Source organism: Panthera pardus, unplaced genomic scaffold, assembly GCF_024362965.1.
Source record: "Panthera pardus isolate Hobbes unplaced genomic scaffold, ASM2436296v1 HiC_scaffold_8, whole genome shotgun sequence".
Classification (NCBI taxonomy): Eukaryota; Metazoa; Chordata; class Mammalia; order Carnivora; family Felidae; genus Panthera; species Panthera pardus.
In genome coordinates, this window is record NW_026527013.1 from 10,891,824 (window position 1) to 10,915,892 (window position 24,069).

General features: G+C 39.6%; 2 protein-coding genes across 2 annotated transcripts; both read right to left on the reverse strand.

Annotated features, from left to right (window-relative positions):
- Positions 1-1,862: 1,862 nt before the first annotated feature.
- LOC109261318 (olfactory receptor-like protein OLF4) lies at positions 1,863-3,206 on the reverse strand. The gene is made up of 2 exons (XM_019439877.2): positions 3,168-3,206; positions 1,863-2,840 (listed from the first exon to the last, which is right to left on the reverse strand). Exon 2 carries the CDS (start codon positions 2,829-2,831, stop codon positions 1,863-1,865), a length of 969 nt encoding a protein of 322 aa, XP_019295422.2. The 5' UTR covers positions 2,832-2,840; positions 3,168-3,206.
- Positions 3,207-18,732: 15,526 nt separating this feature from the next.
- On the reverse strand, positions 18,733-19,701 carry LOC109261316 (olfactory receptor 7A10-like). Its single transcript, XM_019439875.2, has one exon. The coding sequence runs from the start codon at positions 19,699-19,701 to the stop codon at positions 18,733-18,735; it is 969 nt and encodes a 322-aa protein (XP_019295420.2).
- Between the last annotated feature and the right edge of the window lie 4,368 nt (positions 19,702-24,069).

Consider the following 24,069-nt stretch of genomic DNA (forward strand, 5'->3'; position numbering starts at 1 on the left):
CCCTCTGTCTCTGCCCCTCCCCTGCTCATGCTCTGTCTCTCTATCCTTCAAAAATAAACATAAAACAAAACAAAAAAAAAACCTTGGATACTATACTCCTTAGCTTCATGATAGTTTAGCCAAAACAATTAGGAATTTAATAGTTAGATCACAAGTTAAGAACTGTTGTTTACTCCCTCATGATGAAGTGTATTGTAATTGTAAGAGATACATTTAGATTTTCTGCAGCATAGGCTAGCTTAGCACACTAAAGCGATTCTATGATTTAATTTTCACAAAAGTATTATCAATGAAGTCATGCTTTCATCAGCTCTATTCTCTATTGTCTAAATGGGTCTCAGAGGAATTTAATGTTCTGCTCAAAGGCATAAACCAAGCAGGGATGTAGTCTTAATTGGAATTATCTCGGGATGCTTCCAGTTCTGAAACTCTGGGAAGCGGTTCCCAACCAGAGTTGCTCTTGGGATATTTGGCCATGTCTGAAGGGATTCTGCTGAGTACCTTCCTTCACAGGACAGCACCCAACAACAATAATTATCTATGTCTAAAGGCCAACTGTGAGAAGGTGAGAAAACCTGTTCCCCACTGAGGCTTTTCCAACCTCAGTGTGCACGCAATTCACCAGGGACTGTAGTTGAAGTGCAAATTCTTATTCCTCAGGTCTCCAGGGGCCCCAGCAACTCTGCTTCTCTAACAAGCTCCTTGGTGGTGTTGATGCTGCGGGTCCTGGATGTGGAGCACAGACTGAGAGCAAAGCCGTGGTCCTTTGTTGGAGAAAATTTAAATTTAAATTTAACGTTGTTAAGATGGCAATACTACCCCAAATATCTACAAATTCAATGACAATATGAAAATAACAAAAAGCGGTTTTTTTTTGGGAAAAGTTTTTAAAAAGCCATCCTAAAATTAAATTTTAAATTAAAAATTTCCAAGCATGAGCACAGAATGCCATCCCATTTATTGATGTCCTCTTTAATTTCTTTCAGCAACATTTTATGGTTTTTATTTATGTCTTTTGACTGTAACACCTTAACCAGTTATTCACCCCAGTAAATAAATCCCCTTAAACACTGCCACTGGTGCACCATACTTGATTGAGAGATGTACTTGAAAAGAAAATGTAGTGCCTAGTAATACAAAGGACACTTTAAAGTTTGCTTTATCATATTCGACGTCATCTTTGACTCCAAAGCTATATTAAGTCATTCTATTTATTTGAATTCCTGTTTCCATAGACTCCACTAATAGACATGTATTTGATAATCAGTTTTGCCAGTGACTAATGTAAGCACTGGGGACATAGAACCTGAGAAGAGAACAGAATCCTAATTAGGGGAATAAAACCAATGGCCTGTTATAAAATATGCTAATATGTTAACCAGGAAGAGCAGTTAAGTTAGTGATTTACAAACGAATGACAGACATAAAGTGAAAAACTGTGGTCTCAGAATAGAATAGAATAGAATAGAATACAAATGACCTATTGCCAGATTGAATTTTTTTCCATCAGAGCGGTAACAAATGACTACTTTTTTAGGAAAACTACAGACATTACATGGGGTGATTTTTGTCATTGGAGGAGAAATTATTCATAAGAAATCCAAGCAGTTCCAAGAGATAAATAGGAATTGCTAATTTTTTCATAAAACAGATTGGGAATCAACTTAGAAATAACAGAAGAAAATAAAGGGAAGATGGTTGGATATCAGAGAGAGGTAAAAAAAAAATTAATAAAATGAGTAACTACATTGTACTGTACTGAAAAAATAAAAATTACAGGGAGTTAATGAAAGCAAATTCTATGTCCACAATTTGCTTTAAAAAGGTCACACCTTCTGACTCAAAGTCTTTGAGGACTGAAATCATGGGGAATTCTTCAACCGCAGGACAATTGGACCTTTTCTAACTGCCATTGCAGAGAATCTCCTCAGAGCCCCCTTTATGTCTCTGTTCCTCAGGCTGTAGATGAAGGGGTTCAGCATGGGCGTGACCACTGTGTACATCACCGAGGCTGTGGCACTTGAGTGGGAGCTCTGGGTGGCAGCAGAGCTGAGGTACACACCTAGGCTCGTACAAAAAAATAAGGAGACAACTAAAAGGTGAGATGCACAGGTGGAAAACGCTTTATACTTGCCCTGAGCTGAGGAGATCCCACGTATGGAGGAAACTATCTTGGAGTAAGAGTAAAGGATCCCAACGAGGGGACCACCAGCCAGCAGCACAGCTGCAAGATACATCACCACGTTATTAAGAAAGGTGTCAGAACAGGCAAGTTGGATCAACTGATTGAGTTCACATAAAAAGTGGGGGATTTCTACTTCTGTACAGAAGGACAGCCGCAACACCATTGAAGTTTGCAACAAGGAATGCAGGACACTCGTGATCCAGGACACCAGGACCAGCAGCCCACAGAGCCGGGGGTTCATGATGACCGTGTATTGCAGGGGGTGGCAGATGGCCACAAACCTGTCATAGGCCATCACAGCCAGGAGATAGATGTCCAACACTGAAAAGATTAAGAAAAAGTTCATCTGGGTGATGCAGTCCTCATAGGTTATGATTTTGCTCTGTGTCTGGATGTTCCAGAGCATCTTCGGGACGGTGGTGGAGGTGAAGCAGATGTCTACAAAGGACAGGTTGGCCAGGAAGAAGTACATGGGGGTGTGGAGGTGGGAGTCAGAGCTGACAACCAGGATGATGAGCAGGTTCCCAAACACAGTGATCAGGTACATGGAGAGGAAAAGCCCAAATATGAGGGACTGAAGTTCTGGTCCCTCTGAAAATCCCAGAAGCAGAAATTCTAATAGTTGTGTATCATTTCCTGGTTCCATGAGGTTGAACTGGCCCCCGGAAAAAGATATCATCAATTTTCACCTGAAGGCATTACTCCCATAGTTGAAAGGGTTCAATTTATATTGTGCAGTCAAGAAATTAAATTCAGTATCTTGTGTATTGACTGTCCCCTTGAACGGATTCCTTCTCATTTCATCTTTGATTAGGCATTTCAGTCCCTTTCTCTGCATTCCCCAACAGATGTCTTGCATTCTACTGTTTTACCAAGAATATCTTTCATGCATTCGAAGAATATGTACTGAGTGTCAAACATGTTCCGGGTGTTGTCTAGACAATGAGCACAGGAAACTGAAAACCAACAGCCACTATGATGCAGTGATGGAGACTGAATAGAAACAAATCAAAATATTAATAGGACATCAGAGGGTGTCAAGTGCTGTGAAGAGAACAAGAGTAGGTATAAAGGAGAGCGTGGATACAAGTGTTATTTTGTAATTGGTGTTCAGTCAAGAACAGTGAACAAGGCGACATCTGAACGGAGACCTCAGGGAAAGGAAGGCGGGAGCCACGAGCATGTCTGGGGAAGTGTGTGCTGGCCGAGGGAATGGTCTCTGCAAAGACTCTGAGGATGATACTATGAGCTGTTCAATCCAAAATAGGTAGCATGTGTGGGAAGGGGAAGGAAAAGGAGAGAGATCAGATGTGGTATCAGGCAATTTCAAGGAAATAGGTGTCCTCACTGCTGGTTAAGCTTCAAGAGAAAGGAGTCACTCGCCCACGGTATACACTGCTTGTATTTTAGAATCTACTTGCAAAAGTGTTCTGTAAATTGACATAGAGCCCTCCTGAATGCCACGTGTTGGTTTAGTTCTGGCCTCTGTATTACAAGAATCACCTTAGAATATATTAGACCATGTCTAATATACCCCCCGCTCTGAGGATGGATCTCACTCCACGAGGCACTCACACATGCACGTGCATGCACGCACGCACACACACACACACATACACACACATACACACACAGACACCCACACACACCAAATCATTGCTCCCTGGGCTGTGCTCTTAGCCTGACTTCTGATCCCCAGCCCCAATGATTAAAGTCGGAGTGGCTATAACTCAAGCTGGCCAGGTCCATTATAATTCCCCCAAAACAATGTAGAATTGTACCTGAATTCCAATGCTCATGTTTCCCATGGACAAATAAAATTGACAAGTCAGACTGGCATGCTCATATTCCATCCTGTATTTAATGAAACACAAACAATCTGCTCAAAATCACACACACACACACACACACACACACACACACACAGAGAGAGAGAGAGAGAGAGAGAGAGAGAGAGAGAGAGAGAGAGGCAAGAGAGGGAAATGGAATAGAAGTGGCACAGAAGATCTAATGGTTCAGGTAGTCGCTGAAACCTAAGTGTCCATGAAAAAGAAAGCGCATCCCTGGTTCTGACAACATTCCAAGTCTTGTTACCTCCCTGATGCCCAGCAAAAATAATGAGGAAACTTAAATTCAGTCAGAAGATAAAATTAGTGGGAACTTCAGGGCGTTGCTCACCTTACAGAGTTAATGTTTCAAGAGAAACCTGTGCCAAGGAATAAATCAACACTTCAGCACAGGAAATATGCAAAGCACAGCAAAAGTTGGGCAGGTTATAATGAATCAGTAGAGGACTTTTTTTTTTTCTGTGCCTGTTTCAATTGGATGTCCTGTGATCTTAGAGAAGGTGGACAAGTCCCTTTCACTTTTCAGATGTGGCATCTTTTCTTCATTTTTCCTGGGCTTTGCGTTGTGATCTCTTTTTTGACAATAGCAGTGGGCACACTCTGGTCCTGTTTCTGGTCTTTGCACAACACTGTAAGGTCTGTTCAGAACTTTCTCTACAAAATTCTGCACGTACTACGACAACCATTCTGGCTCTAAATCACTGTCTTCATAGGATTTCTGCCTGAGGCTCTTATACCACACACTTATTTCATTCTACTGTGATTCCACCATAGAAGGCAAGTACCAAAGGAACAGGGCCCTCTCTGACCTTGTTCACTGCAGTTTTTCAGAATGACATGGTCAGGCAAGCAAATGACCATAGAGATCTCAGCGTTCTGGGCTAGGCTGGTGGCCATGTGGTGACCTCAGGTAAATGCACCTGACTTTGAGTCTCTCTGACCCTTTCCTGCCGGACCTGCCAGGCTCCTGGACTCACCTGTTTGGGAACTCTGAGGGAGAGGCCTCTGTGTGGAAGTCTGAATTCCTTTCTGGATGGTTACTGATGGTGACTAAGCTCTGTCCCCACACAGGATGGCAGGAAGGAGGCTAGCATGAGTCTCCTAGCCAAGCTACAGACTCTGGAAGCAACAGCCAGGTCCCATCAGCCCAAGGTGGCTCAGGCAGAGGGACAGCACACAGGAGATATTTATAGTTTCCTTTGTCTGTTCTTGAGGCACATTTCCCTCCTGCTTCTCCAACACAGAGCACATGATTTCCCTGGGGGACACTGGTCTGGACACAAAGAAATGTTTTCCTAGAGATTCTGTGTTCCCAATAGATCATATTATAACCACGTGAATCCAGTGTTGATTACTCCTTTCTCATAAACTCCACTGTAGGAGATAATAATACATACAGAAATAGTTAGCTGATCATATATTGGTTCAAGAGAAAAGAGCACCATAGTCACACATGACATCATGGACGAGCCTTAGAAACACAAGGTAGAGACTCACGGCTGACTATAGACCCACGAGGAGACAAGCACAGCTCAGAACAAACTCCCAACATACAATATCATTTGGTACTAAGGACATTAGATTAAACTGTTTTCTTTTAGGATGGCTTGTTATGCAGCAATAGCTAACTGATCCAGTCATCAAAGTGAACAGAAATAAGGACAATTATCACAATCTGCTACTGATTGTTCTTGGCATTTATTCTTCTATTTGAAGAATACATTCATGGTAACTGTTTTATTTTGGTTTAGTTGAGACAACTGCATATAAAAACTCTCCTTGAGGGGTGCCTGAGTGGCTCAGTCTTATGAGTGTCTGACTCTTGATTTTTGGCTCAGGTCATGTTCTCATGGTCCTGGATTGAGCCCTGCATCATGCTCCTTGAACGTGGAGCTGTGCACTGTTTATTCAGTTCCTCTGTGCAATTTTAAATCAGATTTTTTTTGTTACTGAGTTGTATGGACCACAGCCTTGAGGCTTAAAGAGTGGCCATGGACCGGGACCTGTGGCATCAACAACTGGGAGCTAGATCCAAATACAGAATTGCTGGGCCCACGTGAGCCCTGCCCAATCAGAATCTGCATTTGGGTAAGATAACCAAATAATTCTCATATATACTGAATTTGGAGAAGTGCTGGTCTAGTGTAGTGTTGCTCAACCTTCACATTGTTGACATTTGTAGTGGATAATTCTTTGTGATGAACGTGTCCTGGGAACAGTAGATGCTGTGCATCATTCCTGGCCTGAACTGTCTAGGGGGGGCAATTGCATCTGCCCAGTTCTGACAACCAAACATTTCACTAGATCCTTCCAAGTGTTCCCAAGAGGCAAAATCTCTAGATGAGAATGATTAGGTTAGAGCAAGAGGCCTGTAAACACGTTGAAGGAGTTCCAATCAAAGCCCATCCTTACTCAGTTCACAACATTGGGCAGACCACTCAACCATTCTGAGCCCCATTCTGCAAATGTGGAATGAGACTCATAAGAGTATTGACCTCGGCAAATGGACTTGTATAAAAAATTAAAGTCAACTGGTAGAAGGTGTTATAAATATCAAGGCAATGTGCATAAGAGTTCCAAATATATATTTTTTTAGTTAAAGATTTTTTTATTGTGCTAATAATACATGTCACATATGATTTGCCATTTTAACTACTTAGTTATTCACTCTCTATATTTTTCTTATTTCATTTTTAATTCCAGTATAGTTAATGTACAGTGTTATAATAGATTCAGGTGTACGATACAGTGATTCAACAATTCCATACATCACCCAGTGCTCATCATGACAAGTGCGCTCCTCAATCCCTGTCACCTATTTCACCCCCATCTTAACCATTTCTAAGTGCACAGCTCAGCGGCATTAAATACACTCATATTGTTGGGCAGCCATCGCCACAGTCCATCTCCAGAATTCCTTTCCTCTTATGAAACTGAAGCTTTATACTTAAATATATACCTTTTAGTTACCAAAATACATTATAAATTAAATTGACTCAATGACAGCTCTTATTTTATGTCAAAGCATTGAACACTTAACTGTTTTGGCAAAAGTGTTGTGAGAGCCAAGGACTGTAGTACTCGTGGTTTCATGTCAAAGGGACACAGTTCTTCACATTGTTGAAGGCGGGAATAGTAATCCTCTGGGGGTATCAGTGCTGTGTCCCATCACGAATCAATATTTGGGAGACCCAAGAAACCTAGTAGGAAAACTCTTCATTCTTGGATTTGGAGAAAACTTGAACTCAGGGTTGGGCTAAGGTGCCAGGAGGTGCTAGGGAGACAGGTGAGTTCAGGGAAGAGTAATAACCAGATTCACCTGACTTGTCACCTGGTCTCTTGGGAACAGGGAAGCTACAGGAAAAAATTTTATCTGTGTAGAGCAATGTCCCATAGGGGATGGTGTGCTCAGGGGTGGGAGCGACAAGGGGGAAATATGCCTAAGGAACAGATAAGGAGCTGTAAATATCTCTTCCATTGTTGTCCCTCAGCGTGTGCAACCTTGGGCTGAATGGGACACGTTTATTTCTTTTGGACTCCTAGGTCTGGCTAGCAGACTCCCGCTGTATTGTTTGAGAACAGAGCTTCAGTCTCCATCATTAATTATAGAGGGAGGGATTCGGACTTCCACACAGAGATGTTGATCCCAGAGACCCCCTGCAGGTGAGTCCGAAAACACAGTAGGTTCTGCAGGGCAGGGCCAGAGAGAATAGAACGGTGAGAACATTTACATGAAGCCACATAAAAGTCAAGACAACCTAGCTCAGCACTGGAACAACACTGTGGTTGTTGGTTTGCTTGATTAACTAATTAATATATTTATTTAAAATCTTAGGAAAGTAAACATTGAAATCAGCAATGCAGGGGAGATTGTTGAGAATTAATTGGTGGTAATGAAAGAATGTAATGGGTGGCACAACACAGTCCCAGTAAAAGTAGAAAACAAGTCCAAGAATATTAGCAATTAAGAGGAATAGAGAAGTAGGGTATTAGTTCTGAGGGATATGCAGTCAAGAGAGGGTGTTCCTTTTAATATTTTTAAGCAAGAGAAAATTTGAGTATGTTTCCATATAGTGAGAAAGATTTGGACCTATGGATCATGAGACAAACATTTCAGTGTCCTTTTTCTTGCTGGGTATTCCAACCAATTAAAAACAATTAATAGGTGAAAAGGGATATACTAAAAAGCTTTGCATGGCAGTTATTTCTTTACTGGTCGGGATGAGTATATTTCTGTGTTTCTTAGACATTGACTTTCTCTGTTGCAAATTGTCTGTGCCAGTTCTGTGTTTTGTTCAGTAGGTTTGGAATGTTTCTATTCCTGTTTCTGATTGCATTTTTTCAAACATAAGAACTAGAGTTTTCCACCAACTTTGCTGTTTGCTATTCAGTTCTTTTATTTATGTACAGATGTATTAGAGGGTAGTAGGAAAGTTAATACATTTTGTGTGCTCAAACCTATCATTTGGTCATATTTTCCTCCCCCTTCTTGTTTTTTTAAGTGTAAAAGTTTTTCTACATTGTTTGAATTAATAAGTCACCTTTTATACATATTTTTAAACTGTCTTCACTTTTCTGTTATTCCTTGTACCTTTTGGCCTTTTGTGATTAGATCTATTTCTCAAAGTCACATCACCTTCAGCCATGGGTTGGAAGGGAATTCTTCTTTGTCATTTGACTAATGTTCACCTTTTCTTCCTAAAAAATATGGATTAGTGTATGTATATATATACATAGTAGTATACATACATTAGTATATGTATATATATATACATACACTAGTATGTATATATATATACATTATATATATGTATATGTATATATATGTATATATGTATATACATACATTAGTATATGTATACATATACATACACTAGTAGTATACATACATTAGTATATGTATATATATACATACACTAATCCATACACTAATACATTAGTGCATGTATATATGTTCATATACACATATATATACATACACTAATCCATACACTAATACATTAGTGTATATGGATACACTAATCCATATATATATGTGCATATATATATATGTATATATATATACATACACACACACACTCACACACACACACACACACACACATACCATGTTCTTTATCTACTCATTGGTTGAAAGATATTTGGGCTCTTTCCATAATTTGCCTATTATTGATAATGCCGCTATAAATATTGGGATGCATGTGCCCCTTCGAATCTGTATTTTTTTTTTGGTATCCTTTGGGTAAATACCTAGTAGTACAATTGCTGGATCATAAGGTCGTTTTATCTTTAACACTGTTTCCCTGAGTGGGTGCACCAGTTTGCATTCCCACCATCAGTGTGAGAAGGTTCCCCTTTCTCTGCATCCTCACCATCATTGTTGTTATCTGAGTTGTTAATTTTAGCCATTCTGATAGTTGTGAGCTCATATTTCATTGTGGCTTTGATTTCATTATGGCTTTGCATTTCCCTGATGATGAGTGATACTGAATGTTTTTCCATGTGTCTGTTAGCCATCTGGATGTGTTCTTTGGAGAAGTGTCTGTTCATGTCTTCTGCTCATTTCTTAACTGGATTATTTATTTTTTGGTTGTTGAGTTTGATAAATTCTTTTTTTTGTTTTGTTTTTTGTTTTTTTTATTTTTTGTTTTTCTCAATATATGAAATTTATTGTCAAATTGGTTTCCATACAACACCCAGTGCTCATCCCAAAAGATGCCCTCTTCAATGCCCATCACCCACCCTCCCCTCGCTTCCACCCCCCATCAGCCCTCAGTTTGTTCTTGGTTTTTAAGAGTTTCTTATGCTTTGGCTCTCTCCCACTCTAACTTCTTTTTTTTTCCTTCCCCTCCCCCATGGGTTTCTGTTAAGTTTCTCAGGATCCACATAAGAGTGAAAACATATGGTATCTGTCTTTCTCTGTATGGCTTATTTCACTTAGCATCACACTCTCCAGTTCCATCCACGTTGCTACAAAGGGCCATATTTCATTCTTTCTCATTGCCACGTAGTACTCCATTGTGTATATAAACCACAATTTCTTTATCCATTCATCAGTTGATGGACATTTAGGCTCTTTCCATCATTTGGCTATTGCTGAGAGTGCTGCTATAAACATTGGGGTACAAGTGCCCCTATGCGTCAGCACTCCTGTATCCCTTGGGTAAATTCCTAGCAGTGCTATTGCTGGGTCATAGGGCAGATCTATTTTTAATTTTTCAAGGAACCTCCACACTGTTTTCCAGAGTGGCTGCACCAGTTTGCATTCCCACCAACAGTGCAAGAGGGTTCCCGTTTCTCCACATCCTCTCCAGCATCTATGGTCTCCTGATTTGTTCATTTTGGCCACTCTGACTGGCGTGAGGTGATATCTGAGTGTGGTTTTGATTTGTATTTCCCTGACGAGGAGTGACGTTGAGCATCTTTTCATGTGCCTGTTGGCCATCTGGATGTCTTCTTTAGAGAAGTGTCTATTCATGTTTTCTGCCCATTTCTTCACTGGGTTATTTGTTTTTTGGGTGTGGAGTTTGGTGAGCTCTTTATAGATTTTGGATACTAGCCCTTTGTCCGATATGTCATTTGCAAATATCTTTTCCCATTCCGTTGGCTGCCTTTTAATTTTGTTGGTTGTTTCCTTTGCTGTGCAGAAGCTTTTAATCTTCATAAGGTCCCAGTAGTTCATTTTTGCTTTTATTTCCCTTGCCTTTGGGGATGTGTCAAGTAAGAAATTGCTATGGCTGAGGTCAGAGAGGTATTTTCCTGCTTTCTCCTCTAGGGTTTTGATGGTTCCTGTCTCACATTCAGGTCCTTCGTCCATTTTGAGTTTATTTTTGTGAATGGTGTGAGAAAGTGGTCTAGTTTCATTCTTCTGCATGTTGCTGTCCGTTCTCCCAGCACCATTTGTTAAAGAGACTGCCTTTTGTCCATTGGATATTCTTTCCTGCTTTGTCAAAGATTAGTTGGCCATACGTTTGTGGGTCCAATTCTGGAGTCTCTATTCTATTCCATTGGTCTATGTGTCTGTTTTTGTGCCAATACCATGCTGTCTTGATGATGACAGATTGGTAGTAGAGGCTAAAGTCTGGGATTGTGATGCCTCCCGCTTTGATCTTCTTCTTCAAAATTACTTTGGCTATTCGGGGCCTTTTGTGGTTCCATATGAATTTTAGGATTGCTTGTTCTAGTTTCGAGAAGAATGCTGGTGCGATTTCGAGAAGAATGCTGGTGCGATTGGGATTGCATTGAATGTGTAGATAGCTTTGGGTAGTATTGACATTTTGACAATATTTATTCTTCCAATCCATGAGCACGGAATGTTTTTCCATTTCTTTATATCTTCTTCAATTTCCTTCATAAGCTTTCTGTAGTTTTCAGCATACAGATCTTTCACATCTTTGGTTAGGTTTATTCCTAGGTATTTTATGCTTCTTGGTGCAATTGTGAATGGGATCAGTTTCTTTATTTGTCTTTCTGTTGCTTCATTATTAGTTTATAAGAATGCAACTGATTTCTGTACATTAATTTTGTATCCTGCGACTTTGCTGAATTCATGTATCAGTTCTAGCAGACTTTTGGTAGAGTCTATCGGATTTTCCATGTATAATAGCATGTCATCTGCAAAAAGCGAAAGCTTGACTTCATCTTTGCCAATTTTGATGCCTTTGATTTCCTTTTGTTTTCTGATTGCTGATGCTAGAACTTCCAACACTATGTTAAACAACAGCAGTGAGAGTGGACATCCCTGTCGTGTTCCTGATCTCAGGGGGAAGGCTATCAGTTTTTCCCCATTGAGGATGATATTAGCTGTGGGCTTTTCATAAATGGCTTTTATGATGTTTAAGTATGTTCCTTCTATCCCGACTTTCTTGAGGGTTTTTATTAAGAAAGAATGCTGAATTTTGTCAAATGCTTTTTCTGCATCAATTGATAGGATCATATGGTTCTTATCTTTTCTTTTATTCATGTGATGTATCACATTGATTGATTTGCGAATGTTGAACCAGCCCTGCATCCCAGGAATGAATCCCACTTGATCATGGTGAATAATTCTTTTTATTCGCTGTTGAATTCGATTTGCTAGTATCTTATTGATCTTATTTACCCAAGGGATACAGGAGTGCTGATGCATAGGGTCACTTGTACCCCAATGTTTATAGCAGCACTCTCAGCAATAGCCAAATGATGGAGAGAGCCTAAATGTCCATCAACTGATGAATGGATAAAGAAATTGTGGTTTATATACACAATGGAGTACTACGTGGCAATGAGAAAGAATGAAATATGGCCCTTTGTAGCAACGTGGATGGAACTGGAGAGTGTGATGCTAAGTGAAATAAGCCATACAGAGAAAGACAGATACCATATGGTTTCACTCTTATGTGGATCCTGAGAAACTTAACAGAAACCCATGGGGGAGGGGAAGGAAAAAAAAGAGATTAAAGTGGGAGAGATCCAAAGCATAAGAGACTCTTAAAAACTGAGAACAAACTGAGGGCTGATGGGGGGTGGGAGGGAGGGGAGGGTAGGTGATGGGCATTGAAGAGGGCACCTTTTGGGATGAGCACTGGCTGTTGTATGGAAACCAATTTGACAATAAATTTCATATATTAAAAAAAATTAAATAGCCATCCTAGTGTGTGTGACGTGGTATCACGTTATGGTTTTGATTTGCATTTCCCTCTTGATTAGTCATGTTGTACATCTTTCCCACGCTCAGTAGCCATTCTTATATAGTCTTTGGAGAAATGCCTGTTTGAGTCCATTGCCTGTTCTTTTTTTATCATTAATTTTGTTTTAAAATTTATGTTTACATTTTAATTCCAGTATAGTTAGCATGCAGTGTAACCTCACTTTCAGGTGTACAACACAGTGATTCAACCCTTCCATACCATGCCTGGTGCTCATCACAACTGCGCTCCTTAGTCCCCATCACAATCCTCCCCCACGCCTCCCCTTTGGTAACCGTCAGTGTGTTCTCTGTGGTTAAGAGTCTGATGTTTGGTTTGCTTCTCTTTTTTTTCCTTTGCTCGTTTGTATTCTTTCTTAAATTCCACACAGGAGTGAAGTCATATGGCATTCATCTTTCCCTGACTGACTTCTTTTGCTTAGCATAATACACTTTAGCTCCATCAGTGTTGTTGCAAGTGGCAACATTTCATTCCCTTTCATTGGATGAATAATATGTCATTGTGTGTGTGTATGTCCCACATCTTCTTTATTCATTCATCTATTGGTGGACACTTGGGCTGTTCCCACAATTTAGTTATTGTAAATGATGCTACACTAAACAAAGGGGTATGTATCCCTTTTAATTCGTGATTTTGTATTTTGGGGGGTAATAAGCTGGTAGTGCATTTATGGGATTGTAGGGAAGCTCTATTTATACATTTAAGGAATCTCCATACTCTTTTCCACAGTGGCGGGTTCCAGCCCATGCTGGACTCTGTGTGGACAGCTCAGAGCCTGGAGCCTACTTTGGATTCTATGTCGCCCTCTCTCTCTGCTCCTCCCCACTCATGGTCTGTCTCTCTCTCTCTCTCTCAAAAATAAACATTAATTTTTAAAAAAAAGAACAAAAACAAGAATGCAACCTTCCAGAACTTATGAGTTTGGCAAAAGCAATGATCAGAGGGTAAGCTTATAGCTATAAATGTCTACATCTTAAAAAAAAAAAAGAAAGACTTCAAATCAATATGCTAATTTTACACCTTAAAGAAATAATTGATAATAATAATAATAATAATAGCAAACTCAACTCCAAGCTACCTAAGGAAATAATAAAGATTCATGATAATAAAAATATAGACCAGTAAAACAAGAAAGAAAATCAATGAAAAGAAACGTTGGTTTGTTGAGAACATTGACAAAAATGACAAAAGTTAAGATAAACTGAAATGAAGGGAAGAGAGTAGACGTAAGTTACTGAAGTAAGAGACGAAAGTGTGGACATTAGTATGGACCATAAGAAAATGAACATAAGAGAATGTTATGAAACATTGTACACCAACAAATTAGATAATCTAGTTGAATGGATGCATTCCTAGAAATACACTAACAAAGTGGCTCAAGTAGAATGAAAAATCTGAATAGATCTATAACAAATAAGGATATTAGAACAGTAATAATAATTTTTTTTTAAAAAAAACCTTTCCAACAGAGGAAAGTCCAGGATCTGATGGCTTCATTGGTTAATCCTATCACACCTTAATTTATACTGAACTTTCTCAAACTCTTCCAAAACATGTTTGATGATACCATGACCACCCTGACACCTAACCGAAGAAAACAAGAAATGTAAATTACAGTCCAGTGTTCTTATGAGTGTAGCTGAAAAAATCTTCTACAAAGTACTAGCGAATGGAATCCAGGAACATGTTAAAAGGATCCTACACTGTGACCAAGGGGAATTTTGACACTGATTTCTTAAATATGACACCAAAAGCACAAACAACAAAAGAAAAAGAAAAGAAAATGGGACCACATTGAACCCTTTAGCGTATCAGTAGACACTATGAAGAGAGCAGAAATACAACCCATAGGAGAGCACAGTATGTTTGCAAATTATACATTTGGTAAGAGTTGAATATCAGGAATATGTAACAAGTACAAAAACTCAACAACAGAAGTAACAGCCCAATTTGAAAACGGACAAAAGACCTAAGTAGACATTTCCCCAAGGAGGACATACAAGGGGTCAAGAGGCACGTGTTCAACATCAACAGTCATTAGGGAACTACAACTCACAACCGTGAGATACCAAATCACACTCATAGGAAGGCTACTATTTTTCAAATGGAATATGAGAAATGTTTACAAGGATGTGGAGAAATTGGGAGCCTCATGCATTGCTGATTGGAATGTAAAGTAGTTACGTGGGGAAAAGATTGGCAGTAGCCAACAGATGGTTACTACCCACATGGTCATCAAATGGTGAGTGAATAAACAAACGGTAGTCTATCCACACATGGGATGTTATCCAGCCATGAAAAGGAATAAAGTTGGGAGTGTGCTGAGTGCTTTCAATTGCACTGGAGAGGCTACAGAAAGACATGACAAAGATAGGGGTTTTAGATCCTCAGATTATTTAGAATACAATAATCAGGACATATACAGAACTGCATAAATCAAATCTCTGATCTCTCAAAGCTGTATCTCAGTATGGGAATGGAACAAAAACAAAGTCAGATCTCATATATGGATGTGCTACAAAATAAGCTGAATTCATAGCCTGCTAAATATCTTTTATAAAATTCAAGGCATCATTTGTAAAGAGGCAGTTGAGAACAATAATTAGTAGAAAGAATCTAGGATTTGGGTAAATTCAAATACTCTAATTTGTCCAACTACACAGAGGCTTCAGTTTGGCCCACACAGCACATCTTGACCTGTCTGATGAGCCACACGGTACCTTGTCTAAAAGCTTTGTAATCACTTCACCTAAAACACATTCACCTTGCAAGGGGATGCCTGCCGATTCTTGTCATGTCCATTCCTTTTCCTCTTCCCTGAACCAACATCTGACATCAGATCTCAGGACACCACAGAGATAAATGCAAAGTTTAGATAAGATTAAATTAAGGGGCACCTGGCTGGCTCAACTGGTTAAGTGTCCAGTTTAGGCTCAAGTCATGATCTCGTGGTTCATGAGTTTGAGCCCCCCATTGGGCTCTGTGCTGACAGCTCAGAGCCTGGAGCCTGCTTCAGATTCTGTGTCTCCCTGTCTCTCTGCCCCTCCCCTGCTCTCTCCCTCTCTCTCTCAAAAATAAACAAACATTTATATATATATATATATATATATATATATATATATATATATATATGTATATGTATATATATATATGATGGAAATTAAGGTATCCAAGTAGTTGTGAGATTTTTCTAATTTTTTAATAAAAAATGTAATGAATGCACAACAGAATGAATTCTACTGATCATGCTTGATGGAATATGGAAAGGAATTTTTGAGCAAACCAAATATTTTGATGGAGTGATTATCAGAAACCCAGGTCCATATGGCAGCTTGAACAAATGAGCATATTTAAATATATTTTTATCGCTTAGTTGACTGAAGTGTGGATTCAGTGATGGCCTGTTCTAAAAGCAGTTCAGGGTCCTAAGTATGTTATTATACAGTATATATGTGTATGCATATAGGAAATAATAAAGATTTGTGATAATAAAATATAAACCAGTAAAACAAGAAAGAAAATCAATGAAATGAAAAGTTGGTTTGTTGAGAACAATAATAAAAATAACAGAAGTTAAGATAAACTGAAATGAAGTGAAGAGAGTAGACATAAGTTACTGAAGTAAGAGATAAAAGTGTGGACATTAGTGTGGACCATAGAAAAATGAACATAAGAGAATGTTATGAAACATTGTACGCCAACAAATTAGATAATCTAGTTATCTAATCTATCTATATATAGATAGATAGAGAGAGGGAGAGAACTATGTACCGCTATACAGAGCTATATATAACAAGGAAAGCAAGGTACAAGCCAACAGGAATGTGGCATTAGATCTCTCATGTTTGCACAATCACTCGCTACCCAAATATCACTCCAGATGGATTCAAAGGTCATTACATTCACCAAGAGATTGAGAAAAGAATTTGTGAGGAGTACAGCGGCTGTGTAGTGGTTTTCCACGTATGATAGAGCTAAGATGGGAGCTGCTGAAGTTGACATGAGTTCCTTCTGACCCCAGGAGACAGAATGTGGTCCGGAACTGCGAACACCATATGTGACTCACGTGGCCATCAGAGGCATTAATGTGATAAGCAGGACAGCCAGCTTATTCTTTCCAACACATTAAGCCACCGGGATCTTTGGAAAAGGCGATTGATCATGGTATTTGGATGCATAAAATAGAATTTTCAAAGACCTAACAATCTATGTAAATATAAAAACTCTAGTTCGGGGTGCCTGGGTGGCTCAGTCAGTTAAGCAGCAGACTCTTGATTTTGGCTCAGGTCATGATCTCATGGTTCGTGGGCTCGAGCCCCAGGTCATGCTCTGCACTGGCAGTATGGAGCCTTCTTGGGATTCCCTTTCTCCATCTCTCTCTGCCCCTTCCCCACTCTAGGTTTCTCTGTCTCTCTCAAAATAAATAAATAAACTTAAAAGAAAAACAACTCTAGTTCCGAGGTGAGGAGGTTTGACATGAGTCACCCAAATGAAGAGTCACAATCTCTCACTTGATTGTCAGACCTGAGACTTTTCAGTGACCCAGGTCCCACCCCTGTTGAGGATGGACTTCTAAAACCGCCATGCATTACGATCAACATTTTCCTCCTAACCTTACCCGAAGGCAGTGACGTGAAGCAGCAGGTTCCTAATGTTTCATGAATGCCAGCTGTACGACACTGCCATTCTGCTCCTGCCTTGGTGACAGCACATTGTTCACTTAATGGTCATAGAGGGACTATTTATTCCATAGAAATTGGCTTCCACTTGTTTCTCATTCTTTCATTCTTTCTATTTTTCTTTATTCCCTTCTTCCATCACTCCTTTGTTTCTCCCTCCCTTCTGTGCATTCTCTCTCTTTTTTTTCTAGCAAGAGTTAACATTGACCAAAATGCTAGAATTCAAAAGACCTGTGGCCTTCTACCTGGAAAAGAGTGAATGGGGTAAAAAGGAAAATACTAAGATCTTTTTTTTTTTTTTTTAAACTGGATTCTGGCTCTAACACTAAAGCAAAATGCCATTGCAGCTTCCCAATCAAAGTGGTGGCATAAAGGTTGCGTGGTGAATGAAGGAGTTCACTTACTCTGTCTCACAAAGACCATGGCAAGTCCACAGATTTATTCTGTTATTCATACCCACTTTCCGAGATGCATATTTAGAAATGACAAAGTTGGCCACTGACAGAATACCCACCTTGCTTTTGTGATCTATAAATGAAGACTATTATGGTAGGAACTGACAAGGAATATATCCTGAGGATGGTCCCGCCTATCAAAACATTAGTAGAAATCCAGTAATGCCTGCCGGGGGGAATCACGTAGATCAGTGACAAAGTAATTGAAGAATCATGGGTTGTGATTTCTATTTTTATCCTCAATGAAGTTCTGTTTTCAACTGTGTTGAAGAAAATTAGATCTTACAGACTAAATATGAGTTGTTATAGAGTTAATTTCATGTTGATTCCAGTTCCAGATATGACCTTTTCCTAGAGTGGTTAACATAAACTTTCATACTTGGTATGACTTGGGTATAACAAATTTCCTTTTTCCTAAAGCAGATAATCTAAGGGGGTAGATGCCTTCCCCTGGCAGGAATAACAGCATACCCTCATTCCTTTGCCTTTTCCTGTCATTTAATATGCACCCAATTTCCTTTATTAAATATTTTATGGCAGGGGTGCGTGGGTGGCTCAGTCAGTTAAGTGTCCAACTCTTGATTTGGTTCAGGTCAAGATCTTACAAATTGTGGCATTGAGCCCACTTCAGGCTCTGTGCTGATAGGGTAGATGTGGCTTGGGATATTCCTTCAACCCCTCTGTCCCTCCACACCCATTCCTGCTCTCTTTCTCAAAATAAATAAATAAACACTAAAAATGACAGAAGAAATAGTTGCTCGTAATGTATGAAAAACTTCTATCAATCAAATACTGTAAAAAGATAGACTGCAGTTTGTCAATCTATGAACTGATACAAATATCACGATCTAGGTTTTCGAGGGTTTGGAGCCCTGTTACTCAAGTCTTTATCCTGAAACAAAGCAACTTATATGCTGAGAACGTCCCTCTGCTAAAGGGCTTTCCCAGGGCTTGCTTGATGTCTCTGTTCCTCAGGCCATAGATGAAGGGGTTCAGCATGGGTGTCACCACCGTGTACATGACTGAGGCTATGGCACTTGTCCTGGAGTTTTGTGCAGCAGCAGAACTCAGATACACCCCAAGGCATGTGCCATAGAACAAAGAGACCACTAAGAGGTGAGACCCACACGTGGAAAATGCTTTATACTTGCCCCTCACTGATGAAATTCTCAAAATGGAAGTGACAATTCTAGAGTAAGAGGAAAGGATGCCAGTGAGTGGGACAACACCCAGAAGTCCACTTGTGAGATAGATCATCAGGTCATTGAGGAAGGTATCAGAGCAAGCAAGTTGGATCACCTGATTAAGTTCACAGAAAAAGTGAAGGATTTCCAGATCTGTGCAAAAAGAGAGTCGCAAAATCAGTAAGTCATGTAATAGAGCGTTAAAAATACTCAATACCCAGGATACCAAGAGCAGGATGCCACAGAACTTGGGATTCATGATGACCATGTAGTGCAGTGGGTGACAGATGGCCACAAACCGGTCATAGGCCATCACGGTCAAGAGGAAGGTGTCTAATACTCCAAAAAGCATGAAAAAGTACATCTGGCTGAGGCAGCCTTCGTAGGTGATCACTTTGCTCTGCGTCTGGATGTTCAGCAGCATCTTTGGGACGGTGGTGGAGGTGAAACAGATGTCTGAAAAGCACAGGTTGGAGAAGAAGAAGTACATGGGCGTGTGGAGGCGGGAGTCTGTGATAATGGCCAGGATCATGAGCAGGTTCCCAGTGAAGGTGACCAGGTACATGGACAGGAACGGCCAAAAGAGCAGTGACTGCAGCTCCCCCTCATCTGAGAGTCCCAAGAGGATAAATTCTGTAACACGGGTTTGATTTCCTCCTTCCATGTGTCTGGCGAAAACAGCTGGAACAGAGACAAGAGCATTGTAAAGGCACAGGCAGTGATCACAGAATCGAAAGAAATGCTGTGTTTTCAACATACTTCACCCATTAATTATTATACACTCCCTACCATTCTTGAATAGGTACCAGAAAATTTCAGAGAATCTGAATGTTCCATGTTTTCCATGAGTCTGAAACTGTTTGCAATTCTTGTTCTGAATCAAAACAATTATTCAAAGCAATGTTCTCCTCCATAAATTTCCTGAGACCTTTTTTTTTTGACCCAACAAAATTTACAAATTATATTGTGACAAGTGTTGTTGAAAGCATAGCAAAAAGTAGTGATGTGTGTTTTACCTTAACAAGACTGAGTCCAAGATGTGTGTGTCTCACAGGAGGAATAGAATATTAATAAAGTAATAAATGACGTTTCAAGTGGTGGTTACAAGTAACTGGTAAAATAATTCAGGACAACGTTTTCCTAAGTGGAAGGGAAACCTGCCTTTGTATCATGTGCGATCAGGAGCTTCTGAGCTGGAAAACTAAGAAATATATGAACCGTGCAGATATCTTTGAAAAAAAAAACACTTAAGGCAGAGAAATCGCATGTGGAAAGAACTTGAATCAAGAGCTCACATGAAAGCATCAGGCAACATCAAAAAGAATGTTGTGAGCAGAGCAGGTAACACAACAGGAGTAGGAGTTGGATGCAAATAACAGAGAGAAGAGCTCAAAGCCTTCTGCATCTGTGGAAACATTCTAAGGCAATGGACACCACAGTTCACCATCATTTTTATATGTATATGTTATATATGATGTCTGTCTACAACAGGATACATTTTATGTAATGTATACAAATGGAACATAATTCATTCCTGCATAATTCTCTGTCTTTCTCTCTACCTTTACTCTGGGTCCAGTTGGTCTAATTGCTGCATTTTCTATTGCATAAGACAGCTTCATCTTTCTATAAATGCTTTATGGGTGTGTACTTCACTAATAAATTTTCTTTGCACTACACACACACACACACACACACACACACACACACACACACACACATGAGTATGGGTAGGGAGAGAGACAGAGTTCTCCATTATTGTGGTACCGTATACTCTTGTAGCTGAAGCACATCTTTTTAGAAAGCAGAGGACAGGCTACACCATAAGTCAAAGAGCTCCTTTCTCCTAGGAGAATTGCACTTTGTAATGTAGGCATTCCAATGTACTAGTCATGGCTAAGGACCACTAGAACCACACAGAATTAAAAGAATTAACATCAGTCTTTCTCAAAGTCTTCAAAGGGAAATATTTCATACTTTATTCTATCAGGTCAGCATTGCACTGATACCAAAGCCATGAAAAGCCATTGCAAGAAAAGACTACATAGCAATATTCCCATGAAATATTGATGAGAACTTATTTAAGCGTAGCAGGCTTTTGATCATAGTGTAGGAATGGATTTTGCATTATGACCAAGTGGGATTTATACTTGGAAGGCAAGGATGGTTTAATTAATAACTCTCCTTCAGTGTAGTACAACACGTTAACAGAATGAAGGACAAAAGCACATGATTATATCAACTGATGGTAAATAAAACTGATGGTAAAATAAAATGATGGTAAAATAAAATCAAAGTGGAGCGCTCCTTAATAGTAACAGCATTCAAAAACTAAGAATGGAAGGAAGCTTCCACAACACAAAATAGGTCATATGAAAACCCACCTCTAAAATCATTCTCAATAGTGAAACACTGAGAGCGACCCCTAAGATAAGGCAAGACGAGCATGTTTGTTTTCATACCTTTTACACAACGTGGCATTGCCTGTTCCAGACAGAGCAACTAGCCAAAAAAAGAAAAAAGAAAAGAAAGGAAAGAAGGAAATAAAAGGCATCAAAATCAGAATGGAAGAAGTAATATGATTCCTCTTCACAAAAGGTGGTGTTACTAAAAAAAGACATTAAAAACCAGAAAAACTGTTAGAGTAATAAACGAATTCAGTAAAGTTGCGGAATATAAGTCATTGCAAACATAAAACTCAGGGGGCCGATGGAATCCTAGAATGCAGTGCACCAAGTGAAAATAAACAATCTAACTGTATTACAATTGCATGACACATTCTCAGTGAAACAAAAAATGTGAAGCAAAAAAATGTGAAGAGAGGCAAGAACTGGGAAAAGAGAAGAGTGTAAAACTGGACTTGAAAGAAATTGCACACAGGTGCTGCACCATACTTGTTTTTTTTTTTAACTTATGAAATTTATGGTCAAATTGGTTTCCATACAACACCCAGTGCTCATCCCCAAAGGTGCCCTCCTCAATACCCATCACCCACCCTCCCCTCCCTCCCACCCCCCCATCAACCCTCAGTTTGTTCTCAGTTTTTAAGAGTCTCTTATGCTTTGGCTCTCTCCCACTCTAACCTCTTTTTTTTCCGTCCCCTCCCCCATGGGTCTCCAGCACCATACTTGTTAAAGTGTATCCAGAAGTTATTGTTAGCAATGCTGATACTCCTGCACATGTGAACTGAATTTGAACATATAAGGAAATGGATAGTAAATGGTGGGGATGAGGTATCACATTTGTTGTGTCATTTTACATGTAAGCAAGGTGGTGTAGCTCTTATGATCCTTTGGTGGTAAATTAGTTTTGGAGCCATGAGTATGAACTTGCTTCAGCTTATATAAAAATACAGAGGGTTACATATAGACACATGTATGGATGTCTGCGTATACACAGAGTAGTAAACACTCATGTGTCTTTGCCAGGTCAGTTGAGGGGATATAGAGACCCGGGTAGCAACAAGCACAGCAGGTACCAATCTCTTGAATCTCATCCCATGATCCAACAAAATAAAACAGGGCTCCTTGCAGAAATGACTGATTGTAGAGCTCTGGATGAAAGTACAGTAAGCTGAAGGTGAAGCTGAAGCATCTTTTCCTGTAAGACAGTAATGAAATGCTACCCCCCAAAAGCCAAGAATGATGGAGACATGCCAAAGGGACATATCGGTAACTGAAGGAGCTCTCCATTGCCACAGCTGAAACCATGTGAGCAACAAAATAAAGTAGTATTGGGTTATAACACAGAGTATATAATGTAAATAATTGAAAAAAATAAGGAAGACACAATCTCCAGTGTAGAAGAAAACCAATGATTTACACAAATATTCTACACTTAAGGAGGTGTGAGATAACTACCACTACTTAAAGATGGGGTTGTGCGTAGAAATTTCCTACAGGAGGACAGGATGGAAAGAAAGGGGAAAGACAAATCTGACAAATATCATGTCAGCCAGGACATCGATATCAACACCAATGAGAAATAGTCATGCTGATAGTGTGTACCCTTGATGTCAGGAAATGAACATGCCTCTTTCCCTCTCTAGTCTTCTTGTCCAACATCCACGTTCCAGTCTTCTCATGAAAAGAAAGAATAATAAGGCAAGTCCAAAAGACTTACAGAATGCCTGACCAGTACTCTTAGCACTATCAATTGCTTCAAGAACAAAGGAAGACTGAGGAAAAAGTCACTGCATGTGGAAGGTCAACGGATAGGACGATTAAAAGTAACATGTGTAAGAGAGAGGATGTGTTCATAACAGGAGAAACTGGAAAGGAGCTTATGAGAACCGTCTGAAAAAACACAGCAAGTTTGTTTTGTACATGTACCACTGTTCAAATATGAAAGCCGATTAAAGTTAAAATTATTATTGAATTTAAAAAATCTTTGGAAACACCGTGTTCTGAGATTGTCCCAAAGAGTCTGGTAGGTGCCCTGTATGACCAGTGTCGCTGCTGTCAGTAACTCTTCCCATCAGTAACATTAAATAATCATACCACGTACAGTTTTTGAAATTTTTCAATGAAATGATGACTATACGGTATCTGCATTGTTTCTAGTAAACATTTAAGAATGAATGAAAAAATTCATCTGAATTTCTGGATTCACGATTTCCACCCCTCCGAGACCCATTCTGTGCCTGGTGCTGTTTCTATCCCTCAATAACACTCTCCCACTCTGAATGCAGCAATAGTTTCTTCCTCACAATAACCTGGGTAGTTTTTCCATAGACAAAACCTTGTCGTAGCTGTCCCCTGACATAAAAACGGCACTGACACTTCACAATTTCAGATTTCAATTTTGACCTTGTAGCCAAAATGTAAGATTGTCTCTTAATCTGACTATTGCCTACCCAGCCAGGTTCATTTGGGTTCACTTTGCAGACCTGCTCCTGACTGTTGGTTAGACAGTAAGAAGTATTTCTAATTCCAGCAGCACAACTCCCACTCTACTTAATCTCTAAATTTCCTTCTCTGCTCTTTCTTCCTGTACTTCTCACATCCCTTGTCTCCATGAAAAATCCCCAACA